The 21,069-nt window shown below is 46.0% G+C and overlaps 1 protein-coding gene across 4 annotated transcripts in view; it reads left to right on the top strand.

The window, feature by feature from the left end:
* Window positions 1-21,069, top strand: part of ASPSCR1 (ASPSCR1 tether for SLC2A4, UBX domain containing) — a 101,835-nt gene that overhangs the window by 30,548 nt on the left and 50,218 nt on the right. For all 4 annotated transcript variants that reach the window (XM_053294478.1, XM_053294474.1, XM_053294475.1 and 1 more), the window contains 3 exons: window positions 10,145-10,202; window positions 11,180-11,253; window positions 12,821-13,244. In XM_053294478.1, coding sequence (XP_053150453.1) covers window positions 10,145-10,202; window positions 11,180-11,253; window positions 12,821-13,244 — 556 coding nt within the window. The remainder of the gene's footprint in view (window positions 1-10,144; window positions 10,203-11,179; window positions 11,254-12,820; window positions 13,245-21,069) is intronic.

Raw genomic sequence — 21,069 nt, 5'->3', positions numbered from 1 at the left:
TAGAGAGATGTGTTAGACAGAATGCACTGAGTGTTTCTTTTGCATCTGTTGAATTTCTGCCTGACTGTATCCTTCTCCTGCTCAGTGTTGAACTGAAAGTCCAAGACACAGTGTGGGTACATGCTCTAAATTGCAAAGCCAGTATAATACATGAGACTGTTCAAAGTCTCTACTGTATACATGGTACTGGTTAAGATGACCACCTTAACTTGCACTTGCCATGCTCTTTAGAGTATGAATGAAAATAAGAATCTTAACTCTCATAGTAAAACAAAGAGATCATTCACAGAATCAAAAACTGTGTGTGCTACCCAGGTTTGGGAGATGTGAGTGCTCCCAGTTTTCGGTTGTGTGGAAGCAAGGTAAGATGAAGACCTGGGTAGAAGTGATTGTGTGGAAGCAAGGTAGAAAGACAACCTGGGTAGCTTTTCCTCCTACCTTGCTTCCACACAACTGAAAATTGGGAGCACACACAGCTCCCAAGCCCAGATAGAACACAGTTTTTGATTGTGTGAATGACCTCAAAGATATTTTAATCACACACAAAACCTGTCTCTTAGGCTTAGCCAGGATGTGTTTGTTAGAGGATGTTTCACTCTTCACCTTATTTTACCTACTAGGTGACGTTGCAGCATCTGTATTCCATTATATACCTTAGTAGTGTTTGTGCTGATGGAAGGTTTTCTCCCCCTTCTTTCCCTCTCTCATAGTTGGGATATGTATTTACCTGTACCAGTTCTCAGGGTTTTCATCTTTTGCTCTACAGCTTTTAATTACTCTGTTAGTGCACTTCATAGCCATCCTTCCGTTCATCTGTCTTGGTGCTATAAAGCATTTCATGTTTTGCAATCTATTTCTTTCAGAGTTCTGTGGCATATAAGAAATTAATTAGACTGTTACTCCAAAATGAGTTTCTTATATGTCACAAACTCTGAAAGGAATATATTTCAAAACATTAAATCCTTTATAGCACCATAGACCTGATGAACTGACAGACATATATGAACTCTATATGCCAAGAAGGGCTTCATTGAATAGACTGCCTTCTACTGTCAGTTAGTGACATGCTGTAGTCTCATTACATGAGCTAATTTCTTTGAAGGGTTTTGTTTATGGAAAATTCAGCTTCAGTGTGAATTCTTGAGCTAGATTATTTTTGGGGTCCCTCCTAGCTTTGAATTCTGTGTTCCACATTGATTCCAGGACACCCAGGAGGGAATTTGATGTTGCTTTTTTCATGTTTGCAGCCCTACAAATGTTTTTCATAGGGCTGCAAACATGAATCAGTTTCTTTTTGACTAGCTTGTTTTTCAAAATCTAATATGAACAATTTCTGATCACAAAGTAGCATACTCTAATAACACTGTTGGTGTTACATGTTGTTGCTGTACAGCACTACGTAGTTTTTCCCCCTTTGGATGCACCTGTTTACTTGAATTCAGCCTCCTCCCCACCCCCCACCCCCGTCTTTACCCTCTAAGCATAGGTTTATTTTTTTTCTTTTCTGCAAAGTTGGGAATCTGCATGCATACTTGGGAGGATTCATTGCACACCTTGCTCTCACAAAGTAGGCAGGAAACATTTTTAGCTTTTCATTATTTCTTCTTCTTCTTCTTCTTCTTCCCTCTCTTTTAAGCAAACTTTAAGCATTTGCTGAAGTGGGGAGAAGTTTTGTTCTTTTTATTTTTTATTTGGAGGACATATAATTTTGTTTAGTTGATGATGTTGGCTTCAGTCGCACATGGAAACTATTAGAGTTGTGAGAGAGGGCAGAACTAATGGTATTACTTTAAGGAATAAAGAACTGGGGCTCACCTAGGAGAAGTGCCGAAGTTCAGTGATAGTGTGCATTTTGTAAACACTTCCATGTCCAATCCCTGGCATGTTCAGTTAAAAAAAAAAAGCCAAGAAGGATCTCTGATACCAGGGCTAAGAGAGACCACAGCCTGAAATCTTGAAGGCCTGCTGCCAGTCAGAGTAGACAATACTGGGCTAATAGACCAGTGGTGTGCCTTGGTAAAGACAGATTCATATGTCCACCTAAGAGTATCTGCTGCTGCATGCTGATACCTCTCCCCCCCGCCCCTCGCTTTTGGCTTGTTTAAAAAGCAACATCTTTGTTGTGAAGGCATTTTGGTTTGACTTGGTTTTAAGGTATAACAGTGCTAACAAAACATCTCTTTTGAAGATGAGAAGTGCAACCAAAGTGCTAATTACAGTATTACTAAACTGTCCATGAGACACAGCTGGGATTTCCTGTCCTCTGGGATGGGAGAGCAGCCATTTGGATGACTCCTCATTAATTCTAGGAACACTAAAAAGCCATATGTGATCTGGTTGAGTACGGTAGCAATCAGAACTGAGGATCTCCTGGCTGTATTTTCCCATTGTATAAGATGGGGTGCTGTTGCATTTTGTAACCATGTGCCTTAGTAGCTACTTCAGTGTGGATCTTGGTAGGCAGGCACTAGCTGCATCATTTAGCAGTCCCATCTGGAGAGTTTTCTTGAAGTTCTGTAACTCTCCTTGGAGCACATGGGGATAAGTTTGGTAAACCCACTGGAATTTTCCCCCAGGTCCCTAGTGTCCATTTCTTCTAATTGGGTCTGAAGGAGGTCTGGAAGCTATTGCGAGCTGCTGCTGCTGCTCCTCCTCCTCGGCATGCTCTAGTCCTTACACAAGATGTTTACAGGCCCTGTCAGATCCCTACATGAGGGAATCTAATCTGCCTGCTGTTCCCCTTCTGAAGAACAGCACATCAAAGCAATGGCAGCCTGTTTGATGTGTCTGCTTGCCTCAGAGAATGCACGTAATGGATTAGCAGCAGCTGGAGGAGGGGCCTTCTGGCTTCTAACCGTTATATGCAGTCATCTCTTGGGGATCTTTGTATGTGTCATCTTTTGCAGAGGCTTGATCCAGGGAGACATAGTCTTGGTGTTTAATGCCTGGGGTATCCAGATTTAGAAAGAAGGTCCTTTTCTTCTTTTTCGTAGCCTGTCTGTCAGATCCTGTGACGTTCGTATAGATAGCCATCCATTATAAACAGTCCTGCATGCAATCCTGACATTTACAAAGAACTGCCAGTTATCTTTACTCCATGTTGCTCTTGTAGCTTTTTAGTGTGAGTTTGTGAAAATTCCTACTACTTGTTTGTTTGTTTGATTGTTTGTTTGTTTGTTCAGTTTCTAGACCGCCCTTACAGAATAGCTCAGGGCGGTTCACAAATATCATAAAACAGTTAAAATCAATCAGTGATCGGGAATGAAAATTTTAAAATACAATAAAGCAGCTAAAAAATAAAACAATTCAAAACCTTATAAAAACCCGACACACTGAAAACCCTTTAAAACAATTTAAAAACCCTGGAAGGCCAGGCCGAACAGGTAGGTCTTTAGGGCTCTCCTAAATGCCAATAAAGAATTCAGATTATGGATTTCTGCAGGGAGCACATTCCACAATCTAGGAGTGGCTACAGAGAAGGCCCACCTCTGGGTCGCCACCAGACGAGCCGTTGGCAACTGTAGCCGGACCTCCTCAGATGATCTTAGCGTGTGGTGGGGGTCAGACCGAAGAAGGCGCTCTCTAAGGTAACCTGGACCTAAGCCATTCAGGGCTTTAAAGGTAATAACCAGCACTTTGTATTTTGCCCGGAAACATATCGGCAGCCAATGCAGCTGTTTCAAAACAGGCATAATATGGTCTCTCCGAGTTGCCCCGGAGACCAGCCTGGCTGCCGCATTTTTAACTAACTGATGTTTCTGAACTTTGTACAAAGGCAACCGTAGAGCGCATTACAGTAGTCAAGCATGGAGGTTAGCAGCTGGTGCACCACTGTTCTGAGGTCAGCCTCCACCTGAGATACCAGGGTGAGGCCTGGATCCAGGAGTACCCCCAAGCTGCGTACCTGCTCCTTCTGGGGGAGTGTAACCCCATCCAGCACAGGGAGCGCTAACTCATCCCTCAGATTCTGAGCCCCTACAATGAGCACCTCCGTCTTGCTTGGATTCAGCTTCAATTTGTTATCCCTCATCCAGCCCATTACTGCCTGTAGGCAGGCATTTAAGGAATGAATGCCATTTCCTGATGAAGCAGATGGAAGAGAGAAGTAGATCTGGGTGTCGTCAGCATACTGATAACTCCCAGCACCAAATCTCCTGATGATCTCAGCCAGCAGTTTCATGTAGATATTGAAAAGCATTGGTGACCGAATGGAACCCTGAGGGACTCCATATAGCAGCTCTTGTTTAAAAGAGCAACTGTCACCAAGCTCCACCATCTGGGATCTGCCCAAGAGATAGGAGCGGAACCACTGCAAAGCCGTGCCTCGAAGGATACCATGGTCGATGGTATCAAACGCTGCAGAGAGATCCAAGAGGACCAACAGAGTCACATTCCCTCTGTTGATTCCCCAGTATAGGTCATCCATCAGGCTGACCAAGGCTGACTCAACCCCATAGCCCACTCTAAAGTCAGTTTGAAATTGGTCTAGATCAGGGATTCTCAAACTTGGGTCCTCAGGTGTTATTGGACTTCAACTCCCATAATCCCCAGCCTCAGTGGCCTTTGGTTGGGGATTATGGGAGTTGAAGTCTAATAACACCTGAGGACCCAAGTTTGAGAATCACTGGTCTAGATAATCAGTTTCCTCCAAAACCACTTGGAGTTTCCTCCCAAACCGCCTGGAATATACACCATGCCTTGTATATTCCCCAAATATTAAAAGGGGAACCTGGCACTGTGGGTGCTAGCAGTGTAAGAGCAAAATAATAGGAAATGGGGGTAGCAGTGAGGCAACGTGAAAGGAAAGTATGCTTCCTCTGCTGGGGGAGGGGGGGAGAAAAGCAAGGGGAGTATCAACCCATAGATGAGAGAGCTGGACACCTGCTATGCTGAAAGCAAGGAGGTACCCAGCAGGCTACAGGTTAGTCTTGCTAGAACTCCCCTTGACTAATCAGTGAAATAGGCTGCAGTGACATGAACAGCTCTAAGAGTTCCACTAGGGTTAAGATAGTGGAAGCATTCTGAGAAGACACACCCCTGCTATACAGACTTATGACTGCCAGTCATAGTTTACCTTCCTGACATGCAGAAAGTTGGAGTGTCAGTGGGCAACTTCCAGACTAAGTTAGTTATGACTGTCCAATTGAAATTAATGGATCTTAATTTTTATATTGACTGACTTCCCGCATTGATTTTGATGGTGCTTAGTCATGGCTACCTAGTCTGGATGTTGCATATCTATTATATTAATTCTCTTAGCTGGTGCGTGTCCTGAGGAATTTGGCGGCGGAACTCTCGCAACACATTGCTAGCGTTCCTGGGCCCGCCCAGCTGCGAGAGTTGAGAGGGGGAAGAAAAAATGGTGGCGGTGTGAGCGGGCTGCAAAACGGCCAGAGGAGGTGGCTTTGGCTCTGCTGACTGCTGGGAGGCGGCGGCGGCGGGATAGCCTGGCCTGTTCAGGCCAGGCCGTCCCAGGTATGAGAGGCGGCGGCGTGACCAAGCGGGAGGCGGAGTTAGCAGGAGTCCCAAGTATGAGAGTTGGTGGTGGCGGCAGCAGCGGCGTGACCGAGCAGGAGGCAGAGGGAGCGGGATGGCCTGGCCAGGCCATCCCAAGTATGAGTGGTGGTGGCAGCGGCAGCCCAACCAAGCGAGAGACGGCAGGACGGCCTGACCTGGCCGTCCCAGGTATGGAAGAGCCGCCGAAGGCAGGAGGCATCAGAGGCCGGGATGAGAGGGAAACTTTTCGGCCTGCCGCCCAGGTAAGAAGAGAGTGGGGGAGGGGACCAGAGGGAGGGGGAGGGGCAAAGAGAGTGGGGCAGGGGGAGGGGGCAAAGAGAGTGGGGCATGAGGGATGGGGAGGGGGGCAAGAGAGTGGGGCAAGAGGGAGGGGGCAAGAGAGAGTGTGGTGGGGAAGGGGGAGGGGCAAGAGAGTGGAGTGGGGGAGGGGCAGGGGAAAGAGAGTGGGGCAGGAGGGAGGGGCGGGACAAGAGAGAGTGGGGCAGGAGGGAGGGGCGGGAGCAAGAGAGAGTGGGGCAGAGGGGGCAAGAGTGGGGCAGGGGTGAAAGGGAAGAGAGAGTGCGGCTGGAGTGGGGGAACAGCACGCCCCCAAAGAGCGCACAGATGCTCTGTGCGGGTTCGCTAGTTGATTATTTTATTACATTTATAAACCACTGCATCCAAAGGCTCTGGGCGGTGTACAACAAATTTTAAAAGACATAAAAACACACACCATTTAAAACACAGTGCTAAAAACAATATAAAAACAATTAAAAACCATTTAAAACTAATTAAAATGCTTTAAAAAACCATTAACAAACCTTGGAAGGCCAGGCCAAACAAGTACATTTTTAGGGCTCTCTTATAGGCCAACAGTGAGCCTAAACTGCAGATATCTACCAGGAGTGCATTCCATAGGCCAGGATCAGCTACAGAAAAGGCCCGGTTCCGAGTCTCCACCAGACATACCGGTGCTAACTGGAGACGGACCTCTCCAGATGACCTCAATGAGCAATGGGGATCATACCGGAGAAGGTACTCTCTAATGTAGCCCGGACCCAAGCTGTTCAGAGCTTTAAAAGTAATAACCAGCACTTTGTATTTCTCCTGGAAACATATCGGCAGCCAGTGCAACTGTTTTAAGACAGGCATAATATGGTCTCTCTGGGTTACCCCAAAGACCAATCTGGCTGCCGCATTCTGTACCAATTGTAGTTTCCGGACTACGTACAAAGGCAGCCCCATGTAGAGCGCATTGCAGTAGACGAGCCTGGAGGTTACTGGCTGATGCACCACTATTTTGAGATCGTTCTCTTCAAGGAATGGATGCAGCTGTTGAATCAACCGAAGTTGATAGAAAGCACTCCCGGCCATAGCCTCCACCCAAGCTGCGTACCTGTTCCTTCTGGGGGAGTGTAACCCCATCCAGCACAGGAATATAACTCATCCCTTAAATTCAGATCCCCCACAATGAACACCTCCATCTTGCTTGAATTCAGCTTCAATTTGTTATCCTTCATCCAGCCCATTACACCCGTAGGCAGGCATTGAGGGAGTGAATGCAGTTTCCTGAGGAGGATGATAAGGAGAAATAGATTTGGGTGTTATCAGCGTACTGTTATTATTGCCTATGTGTCATGTTCTTAAACAAGGTATTGGGAATCCTACCTTTTTGGTGCTCGCAAGTATGTCATTGGTAGGATGCTCTTTCAAGTTGGTCCTCCTGCAAGGGCACAGCTTCATTTATGTGCTTACTAAAGATGTGTTTAATTCAAAATATTAGTCAAATGTCATTCAATCCTGAACATTGGTGTGCTGCTGCTTCTGTTTGACCAAATGCTTGTTGGTCAAATAGGAAAGTGCTTGTTTTCTCCACTTGAGAACTGGGCTGCTAGACAGCCTTTTCAAAAACTGTAGCTAGGAGGACACCTTTTGAAAGGGGTGGTTTCTGTTCCACTATAACCAAGAAGTCTGACAGAGGAGTCCTTCAGCATCAGTATTGCACAGCCAGGTGCGTATCTAGGGTGGGGCAGGCAGGGCACGTGCCCTGGGCGCCACTTGAAGGGGGGCACCATTTAAAAAAATTAAAAAATGGCTGCCGAAAACAAAATAACCACCATGCATGCTCAAATGGCCTCTGTGAGGCCCTAGAGGCCAGCGGGGGGAGGGGTTACCTTTGCAGACACCCCACCCCAACATACTTTAGGAAGCCCCCCAAAGGGACTACAGGTAAAAAAAAATTTTTTTAATTAATATAATATAATTCACTGTACACATATTCAGTTTAGCACTATGTACAGAGAATCAGGGCTTGTGAATACTGAGCTGAAGCTTATGAGCTAGAATTGGATTCATTTGCTCTTACTTTGCTTCTTGTGCTAAGTGAGTTAAATGTGATGTCTTAATAATATGGCTATTAACAGTGAGTTTGTCTTTGAATCAGTGTGAAATCCTTAGTATTAAGGCCCACTGGGAGTTTCTTGCTCTCTTTCTCTCATTTTAACTGTCTTTCTGAAAGACTAGAATATATTCCAAGCAGTGACACAATTTATTCTGCATATCCTTTCATTATTTTCAGAGTATCTGGGAAAAGTCAAATTCTCCATTTATTTTTTAAACTTATATAATAATGATGCTACAATGCATAGTAGAGAATTAGACAGGCACTTCTGTTTAGTTTTCTAGGTATACCTCCACATAGTATTTGGGTATTTCATGAGCCCCAGCACACTGAAATATGTAGTTTTCCAGCATTTTTTGGTCTGGCTACGTCCACTGCTAAATAGTTTTTGAAATATTAAAAGATTAATGAGTTTGACTTGTATTTTTGAGCTGATATTATGGTAAAGTTATCTGAAAGACTGATGTCAGATGTTTGGACAGGGGGCGCAATTTCAGTGCTTGCCGTAGGCGCTATTTTCCCTAGATATGCCTCTGTGCACAACAGAGAACTATTAAAGAGCCACACATGTCACATTCAAATGAGCTAAGCAGGGATCCTCAACGTTGAGCCCCCAGATGTTCTTGGACTTCAACTCCCATAATCCCCAGCCAAAGGCCACTGGGCCTGGGGATTATGGGAGTTGAAGTCCAAGAACATCTGGGGGCCCAACGTTGAGGATCCCTGAGCTAAAGGAAATCAATGAGGTCCAAAAGATGTTTTTTATAAAATGAATGAATGAATGAACAAAATAAACCCGTGTGGGGATGGGAGACAGGAAGCTTGCAGAAGGTAGTTTCCCTTCTCTGCGGAGCAGCCCTCTGCATCTCCTGAAAAGTATCTCCTGAGGGTGAGGTATCTTCCAGAAGAGGGTGGGATAGGCCACAGGGGGCTGTAGGGGGAGAAGGGAGCAGAGACAGCTTCTGTGGGAGGAGTTTTTTTAGTAAATATTTACTGTTCTACGTTGTGGAATGCTATCACTTTGTCTGTGGGACAACTTGTGGCATGCTTGCCAAAACTGTTGGGCTAAAGAAGCAGTGAGTTGGATCCAAAGGAGGGTTTGTGAGACTGCAACAGCACAAGGGGGAAAGCCCCATTCCACAAGTGGTATTCTGTTTGCAGTGCTCTGGATCCAACTCAGGGAGTCTATAGCGTGTTCCTACACATGTATTGTATACATATATAGTTTGCCTTAATGAAGACAAAAGAGGCATTGTCTTCATTTAGTGTCTGGCATCCAGACTAATGCCATGCTGGTGGGGAGCATTTTTTGTCATTTATGGGGCAGTTGCCCCCTTACTTCTGCAGTGCCCCCCTCCTTTGCCTGTGCCTTCCAAAATGTGTCCCTGCAGCTGCCTTCTCGCTGCAGGTGGTTGCAGAGGGAAGTGGGGATCAGCATAAGTTGCCCTTGTCCCTGTGCATGATGGGAAACACTCTTCCATCAATGTGATGTTAGTCTGCTTGTCAGCCACTGTGTCTCTGTCCACAGTATAGTGCTGTCCCTCTTTGGAGAGATGAAGTTACTGCATTGGAAAACTTAATCTCATTTGGTCCATCCTGAAGACCAGCTTGGTTTTGCTTACAATACATGCAGATTTTGTGGCCTTTGGGACATGGCCTGTGTATTTGAATCATATGCTCTAAATCTGTTTCCTTGATGCCATATAATGTATTTGATTAACAGTTGTTGTTTTTCTGAAGCAAAATAATGGAAATGTATGGCAGCATTCTTGGGCTGGGAGAGAAAATAGTAACTTGCCCATTGAGTATTTAATACTTACTGGTAGGTGCAGACCTGTGGCTATTTGGATTGGGCCAGGCTTGGAAAACCTCACAGAAGATAATGGCCCACATTCTCCACAGATTTATGAGGGCAGGGTAAGGGTTCTGCCCTCACAGGGAGCTGGTAGACTAGCTGTGCTGCAAGCTTGTCTTGCAACGCACAAGGAGGGGGATTGGAAAGTAATTTTTGCTTCTTACCCCTCCCTGCAAAAGCCTTGTTTACTACCAGGAATATGTCTCTGAGGGTTGTGCAGCTAGTTTACCCCGCTCCCTGCAAGGGCAGAGCTCTTGCTCCTCCCTCATAAGGCTGTGAAGAATGTGGGCTAATAGATTGGGCTTGGGTCAGGCTGGTTGCTTTTTCAGTGAACTTAAAGCTAGCACAGGGCTCTTTGACAGGACATGCTTGATTTTTCTTTTCCCTTTCAGGGAATACGTGGAACAGTACTGTGAAATCTCCCCTGTCTGTATTTACATGCGAGATGAGGTAAGTCAACAAACCCGTCTTCTCAGTCAGCCACCCCCCTTCATCTGCTATGAAAATAACACGATATACCCAGCACAGCTTTCCAACCTGGAAAATGAGTTCCTTCTCTGGGCTAGCTGGAGAAGGGAAATGGAAGAGCTTTGGTCTCTTCAAAGCTAGATGTGTTTGTGTGGGGGAGAGGAAAAAACCCCCTCTGCTGGAACATAATCATGGGTCGCTCAGCTCAAGCCTCTAAGGCCATAAAACATTCTCAATGACTTGTTTGTGTGTTTTTTCAAGTTCTTCTAAAGCCCAAGAGTCACAACAGTGGTTTCATTTTAAGAAATATTTGCTTTTTCCATGTTTTGATCTCTGCAGCATTTATGTTTTTGTTTAATACTTTATATGCCAGCATTTTGGAGTTTGTCCCCCTGCTCCCAACATATGCCCGCCTTCCCCTGTATTTTCTGCCGGGCTCTACACTGACCACCCTTATGCTGAGACTGTGTGCTGGCCATCACTGATTTGGCAACCTCACAACTAGGGTGCTGGGCAGTTCAGCTCTGCTGGTGGGGTAGAAATTGTCCCCCTATAAACAAAGGCAGCTAGGCAAATCTGAATGAGCATATGAAGAAAAGGAAGCTGTGTTACACCTGGTCATACCATTGATCCATCTAGCCCAATAATGTTCACTCGGAGACTAGCAGCTGTTCTCTAAGGTCTTGAGCAAAAACCAATTCCCACCAGCTACATGAGATTCTGCAACTGGAGATGCCAAAAATTGAACTTGGGACCTTGTCTATATGCAAATCATGCGCTCTGCCACTGAACTGTGACCTTCTCTGACTTCATGGATGAGACACTGAACAGAACATAAAGCAGTTTGAAAGTATGGTAGGCAAAGTACAAGAGGGTTAGCTCCAGAATTACTCCTTGGTGTCCAAGCACCACCTGTGCAGAACTGATGCATAGAGTATCTGCCCCCGTCTCTGTTTCAGGTAACTGGGAAATCTGCTCTGGAGAAGACAAGTCTGAAGTCGCTTGGCTTGACTGGAGGCAATGCCATCATCAGGTTGGGAAGCACCACATATTTTCCCTTATTAGTAAATGTTGCTTCTGTCTCTGTTTTTCTCATAAAGGATAAATCATTTTGTTTCATGTTTTTTTTGGGCGGGGGGAGGGTAATTAAGGGAACACCCACAGACTGGTACTTAATCATTGTAACTGTCTGTTTATCTGAGTGTGCTGCTCACGTGTAGTTGCTGCAGATGCTACACTGAACCGTCAATGCTACTGGAAGAGGAGAGAGAGAGAGATTGTTTGCTTCACTTAAGAGGGACGCACAGAGAATACTGTCCAGAACCTACTACTACACAGTCTGCTTCTAGCAGAACAGCTGTCCATGTTGTGCACTGTGCAGCATTGCTGGTTGGCTGGGATAGGTTATTTTTGCTGGGTCCTGCATATATTAGGAAATGCCTTCTCCTGTAGGTTCCATACATTACTATCAGCAGGTGAAGCCCTTGCTTGACATTCCACTCTTTAGCGAGGTGTGGATTTTATTAGCGTTATACAGTATAAGAAGGTATATCCTGCCTTTCAGCTCAAGCATTCAGAGTTGATAAGGTTGTGAATCAGGGCTTTTCTTGTAGTAGCACCATACCCACATGGTGGAGTGTGTTTCCATACGAGTTTCACTGTTTCCCTCATTTCTGTCCTTTTTGCTGGCAGTTAAAAAATTTCCATCTCATTGATGCATGCTGTACTTTTTCACTTGGATTTGATGTTTGTTTTGACTTCTGCTGACATTTAGTTTTTGCTGTTAACTCTTAACAATTTATCAACACAAAATCTGTTCTATGATTTTTGCATATTTGGCCTGTTGTGTGCTGCTTCAGGTGTCCTTTGGCCAGATGATGTAGCATATAAGTATTGGTTGCAATGGCCAAAGATTACGTGCAATAAAAGTGACTTGAGCCATTTAAATACTGAAATAAATATATCTTCAGACTTTTTGTCCAAGCCCCTGATTAGGTGCCCCAAATATTCACATGCTCCTTACCCTGGAACATCTCCCCTCAGACCATTTAGTTATATGTTGTGCCTTTTTGTGATAGCTCTGAGAGCTGCTTCACACATTATATGGAAAAAACTGTCTGACTCGTGCTTCCCTAAAGTGTGTTGACCACACATTTTCTATGATGTCTGGACAGAAAGAAGGCCAGAAGAAACCTACATGGGGGGAAATGTCTCTCTTAGCCTTCTTTCTGTCCTCTGTCATAATCTGAATTATTGTAATAATCTGAAATATATGATGAATTTTGTTTTACTTGTTGGGTGGCAGCCAGACTTTTAGTAGAGTGGTGTGCTGTGAACAGTACCTTTTTCTGCAAGTCGAAGAAGAGTTGTACTCATGCTAGAACCTTCTTCATGCACAAGATGCCCTTGCATGAGTGGAACTCACCTCCTGCTTACGGAAGGCGGAACTACCACCAACAGTACTGTACACGACTCTACCAAAGGTCTGAATGCTACCCATGGTATCTTGCAATAGGGATTTAGTTATCTATTTTTCAATATTGGTAGCAATTTCACTCCTCCCCCTTTTTATGTCTCTTCCCCGCTCCTCGCCTCCCCAGGGTGGCCACAAAGATGCCCACCACTTCTGGCCATGCAGAAGCTGGGAGCAGCGGATCTCTTAAGGAACTAGCAGCAAAGCCGTCTGCTAAGGAGGAGCCAGCGGGTTCATCTCTGCCTCACAGAAGCCCCCCCTCAACCAGTTCAGTCTGCAGTGATGAGGCTGTCTCTGCCAACAGATGCATGGATAAGCAGGACTGGAGCAAAGAATCTCAAGGCAGCTCAGGAGAGCGCCATCTTTCCTTGGAGCCTGTGCCTTCTTCATTTGTCCCTTTCGTAGGCAGTGGGCAGCGTCTGGGCAGTGGCTCTTCTCCAGTATCAGACGTGCCAGTGTCAAACCTACCAATATCTCTGGCCAGCCCTGGAGGGCCTTCCAAGCCAAAGAAGTTAAAGAACAGCCAAGAAAAACGAAAGGAGCAAAAAGAGGTAATGGTTTGGCTTGCTTACAACATTCTGGGGTAGACGGATTTTTCTCTCTGCTGATCCTGCTTTAATACCAGGTTTTGAAGAGATGAAGGCGACTTGTTAGTATTTGGAGTTTCCAGTCATATCATCCTACAGCTAAACTGCTGGCCTTCTGCCTCTGACATTCATGAAGATGAGGTAGATTGGGCAGAGTTTGATCTTTGGCCTGCTTGACTTGATGTATTAGAATCAAAGTGGAACAGGATGTTTGGGAAGTGGGAGTTTATAACCCTCTCTCCTAATGCATTTTGAAACCTAAAATGTTCTGAGTTGGTGATGTTAGGTGATAGTGACAGGGCTGAGTCAAAAGTACAGCACTCAGATTTGTTGGGTTTTCTGTACAGATTGCAGGACTAAGCACAGTGACTGAACTCTACCTTTGTGACTGGGGCAGAGCATTAAAACACTGATTGCATGCTTCTGCTGAAGCTGAAATGGAGTTTGATTTATCAGAACTTTCTCAGGTTCTGGAAAGGTGTTCTCTAACTTCCTTGACTCAGCAGGAGTTCTGTTGCTGAAAAACATCACAGTATGCAATTGTGTCAAGAAGAAGATGGGGGCACTGAGGCCTGTCATCTAGAAATTAGGGTTGAAGTTCAGTTGCCACTACTATTCTTGGAGTAAGTCCTGTCTTTAGTTTAGTAAGCTTTGCTTCCTTGTCCTTTTTGAAACTGTTCTGCTGTTGAGTTCCTGAAACTTGAGTCTCTCTTGCTGCCCTTGGGATTGGGCTAGTGAAGAAAGATGAATTAAAACAAAAACAAACAGGAGCAGCAAGAAAAAAACATGGAATTTGGGAGAATCAGACCAATCTGTTGAAGCAGTTCTTTCCCCCACCCTGAGACATCTTTGTGATTGCTCCTCATTTCTGCTTAGGAGTGTAATTAGGCCTTGATCTTTTATCCTAAATAGCTCCTGATGCCAAAAGCAAATATTTTCTTAGCCAAGTGATACATATTCATGAGTGCTCAGAACTGGCTGGTCCTTCGAGATCCCTGGAGTTTCATAGCATTCTTCCCATCCTATTCCTAACCCCTTTTGAGCATGTTACCTGCCCAGATATAATGCACTTTATTGTGGGTGCTACCCTTTCTGGTTGTAGTAGGAAGTGGAAAGAGACCTTCACTTCACCTTAGGAAAATGGCTTTATTGAGCTGTGATACTTGGATTTAAGCCAGTTCTAACTCTTCTTGCATTGTTTTGCCTGTAGTTATGGAAACCTGTTGTTCTACAACCGTGATGGGGTTGTTACTCTGCCAAAAACTTAGCTTACTTAAGAGATGCCCCTGAAGCCCACCTTCCCAGGATTGGTGGAGAGCTGTCTTGGGAGCAGCTGCAGGTTCTGTTGAAGGTTTCCCTCCTTCATGTTAAACAGTGTGTGACTCTGACTGCTGCTCTCAGGCCCTTTGATCTCGTGTGCTTTTGCTGCTGATTGATTACATTGCACTCCCTCCTCCATTCCTTCTATTCCCTCGCCTTGCTCTCATCAGCAGCCCTAGAATGGGGTTGGCCACATGGCATCTGCTTTTTGTCCCTTTTCAGTCCAGAGGGGGAAGAGGAAAAAACCCCAAACAAAACAAATTATTTTTAAACATCAAAGGTCCATTTTAGCAAAAGAATCTTCCCATTAATGTTGTGCCTGTGTGTGGTTTTTTGGATTTGATGGAAGAGGCTGGATAAAATCTGTGCCGGCGTCCCTCCACTTCTGTGCTGGAGATGGTTTACAGACCAGCCATGCTTTGACTTTGATGTCAAAACATTAATTATTAGAAGGTAGCTGTACTCCAAATTCTCATAGAGATCGGAGAATTCTGCAGTGGGAGAGAGGAACTGGTTCTGCCCAGCATCTTGCTTTAAAGTTGCAGCATGCACTGCCATCCTTGACTGTGAATCACAGTGATACTTAGGAGCCTAATAGGTATCTTGGAGTTGCAGACCCACAGCACTGGGCTCGCAGATGGCCTATAATAATCCTGCTGATGAAAGATCTCCAAGATTCATTTTGGGCATCAAAACTGAAGGGAGGGGACTTTTAGTTGCACATTTATCTTTCCCTTAAGTGCTTTCGCAGTGGTTCTCAGAATGGAAGAACTGTATGATTCAAAATGGCCACATAAGTACTCCGTCATGCAAACTTCATGTGTATGCATTGTCGTTGGTTCTCATCATCCTTTACTAATGATTATTGGATCATAGGGCCCTTCTAGAGATGAAATGGGTCGGTAAAAGATTCAGGACAGACAAAAGGAAGTACTTATTTACACAGTGCATAAACAGTGTGTGGAATTCACTCCAACAAGATATAGTAAATATCCACTCGCTTAGATGGATTCAAGAACAGATTAGACAGATCATGGAAGATGGGTCTGTCAGTGGCTGTGAGTCATAATGATGGTTATTCCAGGTTCAAAAGCATGATGCCGCTGAATACCAGTGCTGAGGAGCAACGGCAAGAGGACTGTCACCTGTATGACGTGCTTGTGGGCTTCCCAGAAGCCTCTGGCACATCACTATGGGAAACAGGGTGCTGGAATAGATAGGCCTTTGGTTTGATCCAGAAGGGCTTTCCTTTGGCTGTTATGACTGAATGTTGGTAGGAGCTGCGATAACGTAAGGTGCTGCTCCACCAACCCATCAGTTGCAGCTCCACGTCCAGAACTCTGAGAGCTCTTAGTAAATAATGACGTATTGGGGGGTCATACTGGAAAGGCTTGGTATGCAAGGGGTCCAGTTTCCTTTGTCTCAGTGTTTGGCTGCCATCCCTAGCCACACTGGAAGTTGCCAGTGTCCTGAGTTTAACAGGCGGAGGAAAGGAATGTGTTGCATTGTTTCTGTCCTCAAGTCAATTACTTGTTTCTAGACATAGCCCTTCTGGGATTTGCTTCAGTTATTCAGCAGTCAGTGATGTTGAGAGACAAGCTGAATGCTGACAGCTCTAAGTATTTCATTCCAAACCAGTTGCACAATTGGATGGTAAACATCTTAAGGTCCTAGAATTTATCTGTCTCAGGAAGTCTATAGTTTGGGCCACCGGAGAGTAACTTTGGGGTGATGAAGAACCCAGTGTCTAGGTTTAGAGCTCTTGTAATTTAGGTGGAGATGTAGCGTATAAAAGCCCAAACCAACTGCATATTCAAAAGAATAAATATGAACTGTGGTCACAGGAATTGCTGGTGGAATGTTACTTTACTTTCTGATTGTGTTCTCCATAATGAGCATTGACTTAAGCCTTTAAACTGTACATTCCTATATGTTTTGAGCTCTGTTTGCTTCTCTATTTGGGATCCAGCTATGGATGCAATAGTTCCAGACCAGGTGGATTGATTTAAACCAATGCAGTTTAGATAATTGATTTAAAACACCAAGAGAAAACCTCAGTTTAAATAATTGATTGTAAATCAAGTTTCCAACTGATACTTCATATATTTCTTAAATTGTTGTGCAGATTTGATCACTAAAACTTGTTAAATTACAACATCCAAAAGGGTATACTTTGTGTACTTTTTTAGATACTATAACGTGATCTTTACTAATTTAGGAAATGGTATATAATAGCTGGTTTTTTATGTAGTGGATACCTTTATAACTGGTGTCAAGCATCTCCTTATTTCATGCCATCTCCTGCAGCAGCATCTCCTTGTTGCACTGTTTACAATTGACACATTTTCCCCTGTGCTGGAGCTCATCAGATAGGGTTGTGTACTAAGTATGCTTGAGACAGGGCTGGATCATGTTAGGCTAATTTCCTGCCACTGGAGGCACCATAGCCCCAGTTCCAGTCCTGTCTTGCTCAAGCTTGCAGGCCTGTGAAAGAGCTCTTCCATTTTTAGACTATTCTGGCTAATTTTCGATTTCTGACTTGTTTTTCCTCCCTTCACCTCTCTCTCTCTCTCTAGATTGTGCGAGGGTGGGAAAAGGGAGCTACTCTATTTTCGATACAAAATCTTTAATTCCAAATATCTCTTTTCCTTTCTAATTTGACCTAATTGGCTTATCTAAATTCTTTTCGCTTCTGTGTTTTCTCTTGCTCCTCTGATGGAGCTGGCACATGCCGAAGAGCTCCTTAGGGGCTCCCTTTCAGAGGGCTCCCAACAGGTGCGAGAACCTAACCCTGTACAACAGGACCTGACAGCTTTCTCTGAGCGGGCCAGGTTGGCATCTTCCACACAGACTGCTGCCATGCCCGCCATTTTAGATCAAATCCCAGCCGAGGCACTTAATTAAACCCTTTAAGAAGGCTTCCCACAAGTCTAAACATTGCGGAGACTCAGCGCAGCCATAAAATAAATGCATATCATCCCCAGCCTCAAAAGGGGAGAGTTCGGTCCGATTAAGTCAGCGACTCCTCATCAAAGATGTTTGCAAGCACTCAGAGACTTGCGACGTTGCACCAAAGCTTAAAACATTGAAAACAGCAGACGACCAACGCCCTTAGGGCGATCCCTTGGCATCCTTGCTATCCCCACCAGTGGGGCCAGCGTTTGAGGGAGAAGTGGCTCATCCGCACATTCCCTCCACACTGTCGACCGAAACTCCAGTTCTCATCATCCTGACTCCAGCACGCCCTGCACCTTACAATCCTGCCCAGCCAACTGGACCTCAATTGGAGCCACAACCATCAGGACCACCGGTGCTGCCGATCCCAGTAAGTCCTGCAGAACAGCCCCTCATCGCCCCACCTCCGCCATTTAATCCTGAGTTTGTGGCCTGGTTCAAATAATTTTTTAGGCGTGAATGCCTGGTGCCAAAAGAAACCATTCTACCAGCAGCTCCAGTCCTGGCCCCAGCCCAGCCACCCCTTGCCCCAGAACCGGGCCCAGGCCCCACTTTTACCACCAAGGTCTCCTAGACCGGTGGCCAGACGTGGTGGAGGGTGTCTCTCCTCCTCATCTCCCGACTCCGGCCTGCGCAGGCAGGCGATCCCCTTATCTGAACAGGGTCGTTTTCCTCCTAGGATCCTGGCCTCCAGGCACAAGAGGCAGGCACGCCATTCCTCCTTGACAGAGGATTCACCATGGCCTAAACGTCCTAGGTTCCCTCACTCCCTGCCTAACCTTTCCTTGCACCCACCTGCACCTCGTCCCACACCTGCCTTGTCAATTCTACCACAGCCTTCTCCAGCTGCACCTCCACCTGCTGCCCTGGCACTGCCTCCAGCCGTTCCACTCCCCGCTGCTAACCCTGTTGTGTCTCCACTCTTACCTCCTTCCCCCCCTCCCCGCACTCTTCCCATTCCCCCCTCCCATTCTGCCAGAGTGTGATTCATATTCCACTCAGTCAGGTTCGGGAAACCCTATTGATCCGGTGGATTCCAACAAGGAGGAAGGGGAGTTATCTGAGGAAGAGCTTTCACCTCACATTCCTATCTCTTCCAGACTCTTTTCCTCAGCCAACTTTGATGTCCTTTCCAAAGCTAAGAGGGCCATTAATGATGTCACCCCCTCTGAGTCTGACTCTACTCCTGCCCTGGACCAAAATGTCTTTCCTTCCGTCTCTTCCACTTCTGCTACTGTTCCCTTCCCCTCTCTTTTCTGTAAGGTTATGTGTGCTGAATGGCAATGCCTAGCATATTCCAAGCCAATTGGTAACCTGCCTAGGAAACATTACATTCTTAAGATGTTATGAATATGCTAGCAGTGACCCAAGTAAGACACCCCTTGTGTTACAAATGATATCTGGCTCCATTGTCAACACTGAAGGACAAGAGCAGTTAACAATTCAGGAGGACAGGAAGTGCAACCTACTTTTTAAAAAGGCACACAAAGCCTCAGCCACTGTCATTAGGGCTGCCACCATGACCTCCATCTTCTCTCACATGTCAGTCCTCTAGCCAAGGAACTTGCTGCCCTAGTCCCCCCTGAAAACACCAAAATCCGCAAAGGTATTAATAAGATGGCCAAGGCAGCGGACCTCATGGTGGATTCCAGCCTGGATTACATCCAGCAGGTATCCAAAGCCATGGTGGCAGGAGTGGCTGTTTGCAGGTCTCTCTGACTAAAGAGCTAGAATATGGACACAAAATCAAAACTTTCCTTAACCTCTTCTCCTTTTTTCAGGCACTGACCTATTCGGTTCCTCTCTTGATCCTATTCTAGTTGAAACGAGGGACAAGAAAAAAGCCATGCCTTCAAACCGTAGGGTATGCTTTTCATACCCCTACACACTCCTTTTGTACCAACTGGCAATTCCAAGGAGCTCCCTCATCACACTTTAGGGACCAGCGACCCCCTAAGTCTAGAGGTTTTGGCAGACCCCAGTCGTGTCAGCAATATTGTGGCAATACCAGAGGAATTGGATCCAGACCCTTCGCTCCTGATTTCTCCAACATGCGGAAACAGTGACTCAGTACCAGTGGGCAGCAGACTGCTTGAGTTGGTTACAACCTGGATGTCTACCTCACAGGACAAGTGGGTTCTTGACACCATCTCCAATGGTTATTCTCTCGATCTCACATCCGTACCCCTCACCACTTTCTCATCTTGCCTCGTTCCAACAATCTGGTCAAACGTCTTTGCATAGCCCAAGCCATTCATCATCTTCTTCAAATCCAAGTGATCAAACAGGTTCCATCTGTGCAATAATGTCTAGGCATATACTCACTCCTATTCCTCATTCCGAAGAAGGATGGCACCTGGAGGATAGTGCTAGATCTAAAACACCTGAATTGCTTCATCCAAAAGAAAAAGTTCAGGGTGGAATCTCTCCACACCATCAAGGAGACCATCCAGCCAAATGACTACCTGGCATCGGTGGACCTCTTGGAAGACTACCTCCATGTGCCCATCTGACAGGAACACAGATGTTTTCTCTGCTTTGCCTACAACACCACACACTTCCAATACCGGGCCCTACCATTCAGTCTTTTCTTAGCCCCCCGGGTTTTTATGAAAGTCATGGTGGTAGTCATAGCTCACTTGCTCTAGGGATGTGCACAAACCAGTTCAGAGGCCATTTTAGAGGCCTCCAAACCAGTTCAAAAGCTGGAGCCGGTTCGAAGGTCCCGAGCTTGGCACTTTAAGGGTGGGGAGAGCGTGCACTTATCCCTCCCGCCGCATTTCCCCCGCTGGCATTGTTTATTTCCAAAAACCTTCGGGGTGGCAGCGTACCTCCCTGCTGCCCTGTTACCCTCATCGGCGCATGCGCGCCTGGTACTTCCAGCCGATGAGGGCAACGGGGTGGCAGGGAGGTATGCTGCTGCCCCAAAGGTTTTTGGAAATAAACGACGCTGGCGGGGGAAATGCTGTGGGAGGGATAAGTGCATCCTCCTCCCGCCCCTTAAAGTGCCAAGCCTGCCACTTCCAGATCGCCCGGCCGTGGTTCCTTGCACATCCTTAACTTGCGCCTGAAGGGGGTGCACATTCACCTATCAGTAGACTTGCTCATCAGGGCACCATCACTCTATCAGGCTCAGGAGGATGTCCAGCACTCCCTGCAGGACCTCAGGTACCATGGATTTGTAGTGAACCAAGAGAAGTGTCACCTCAACCCCTTCAACACCTAGGAGCCTTCTTCAACACAGCATGGGACTCCATCTCCCTTCCTCAAGAAAGGAGGGACAAGATGTCAGCTCAATTAAGTCCACACCTTCACCGTCACTCAGCGGATCTCATGCTCCTGTCTGAGGCGCTGGGCTCCATGATAGCGTGCATGGAGTGTACACTGTGGTCCAGGTGGCACTCTTGTCCCCTTCAGTGATTGCTCCTCCCATACCGGGACCTGATAATAGCATCCGTTCACAAGCACATCCCCCTCCCTATCACGGTCCGGCAGTCCTTCTGGAGGTGGCTCT

The sequence above is a fragment of the Hemicordylus capensis genome, chromosome 2 (assembly GCF_027244095.1).
Source record: "Hemicordylus capensis ecotype Gifberg chromosome 2, rHemCap1.1.pri, whole genome shotgun sequence".
NCBI lineage: Eukaryota > Metazoa > Chordata > Lepidosauria > Squamata > Cordylidae > Hemicordylus > Hemicordylus capensis.
This window is presented reverse-complemented; position numbering and strand designations above follow the sequence as displayed.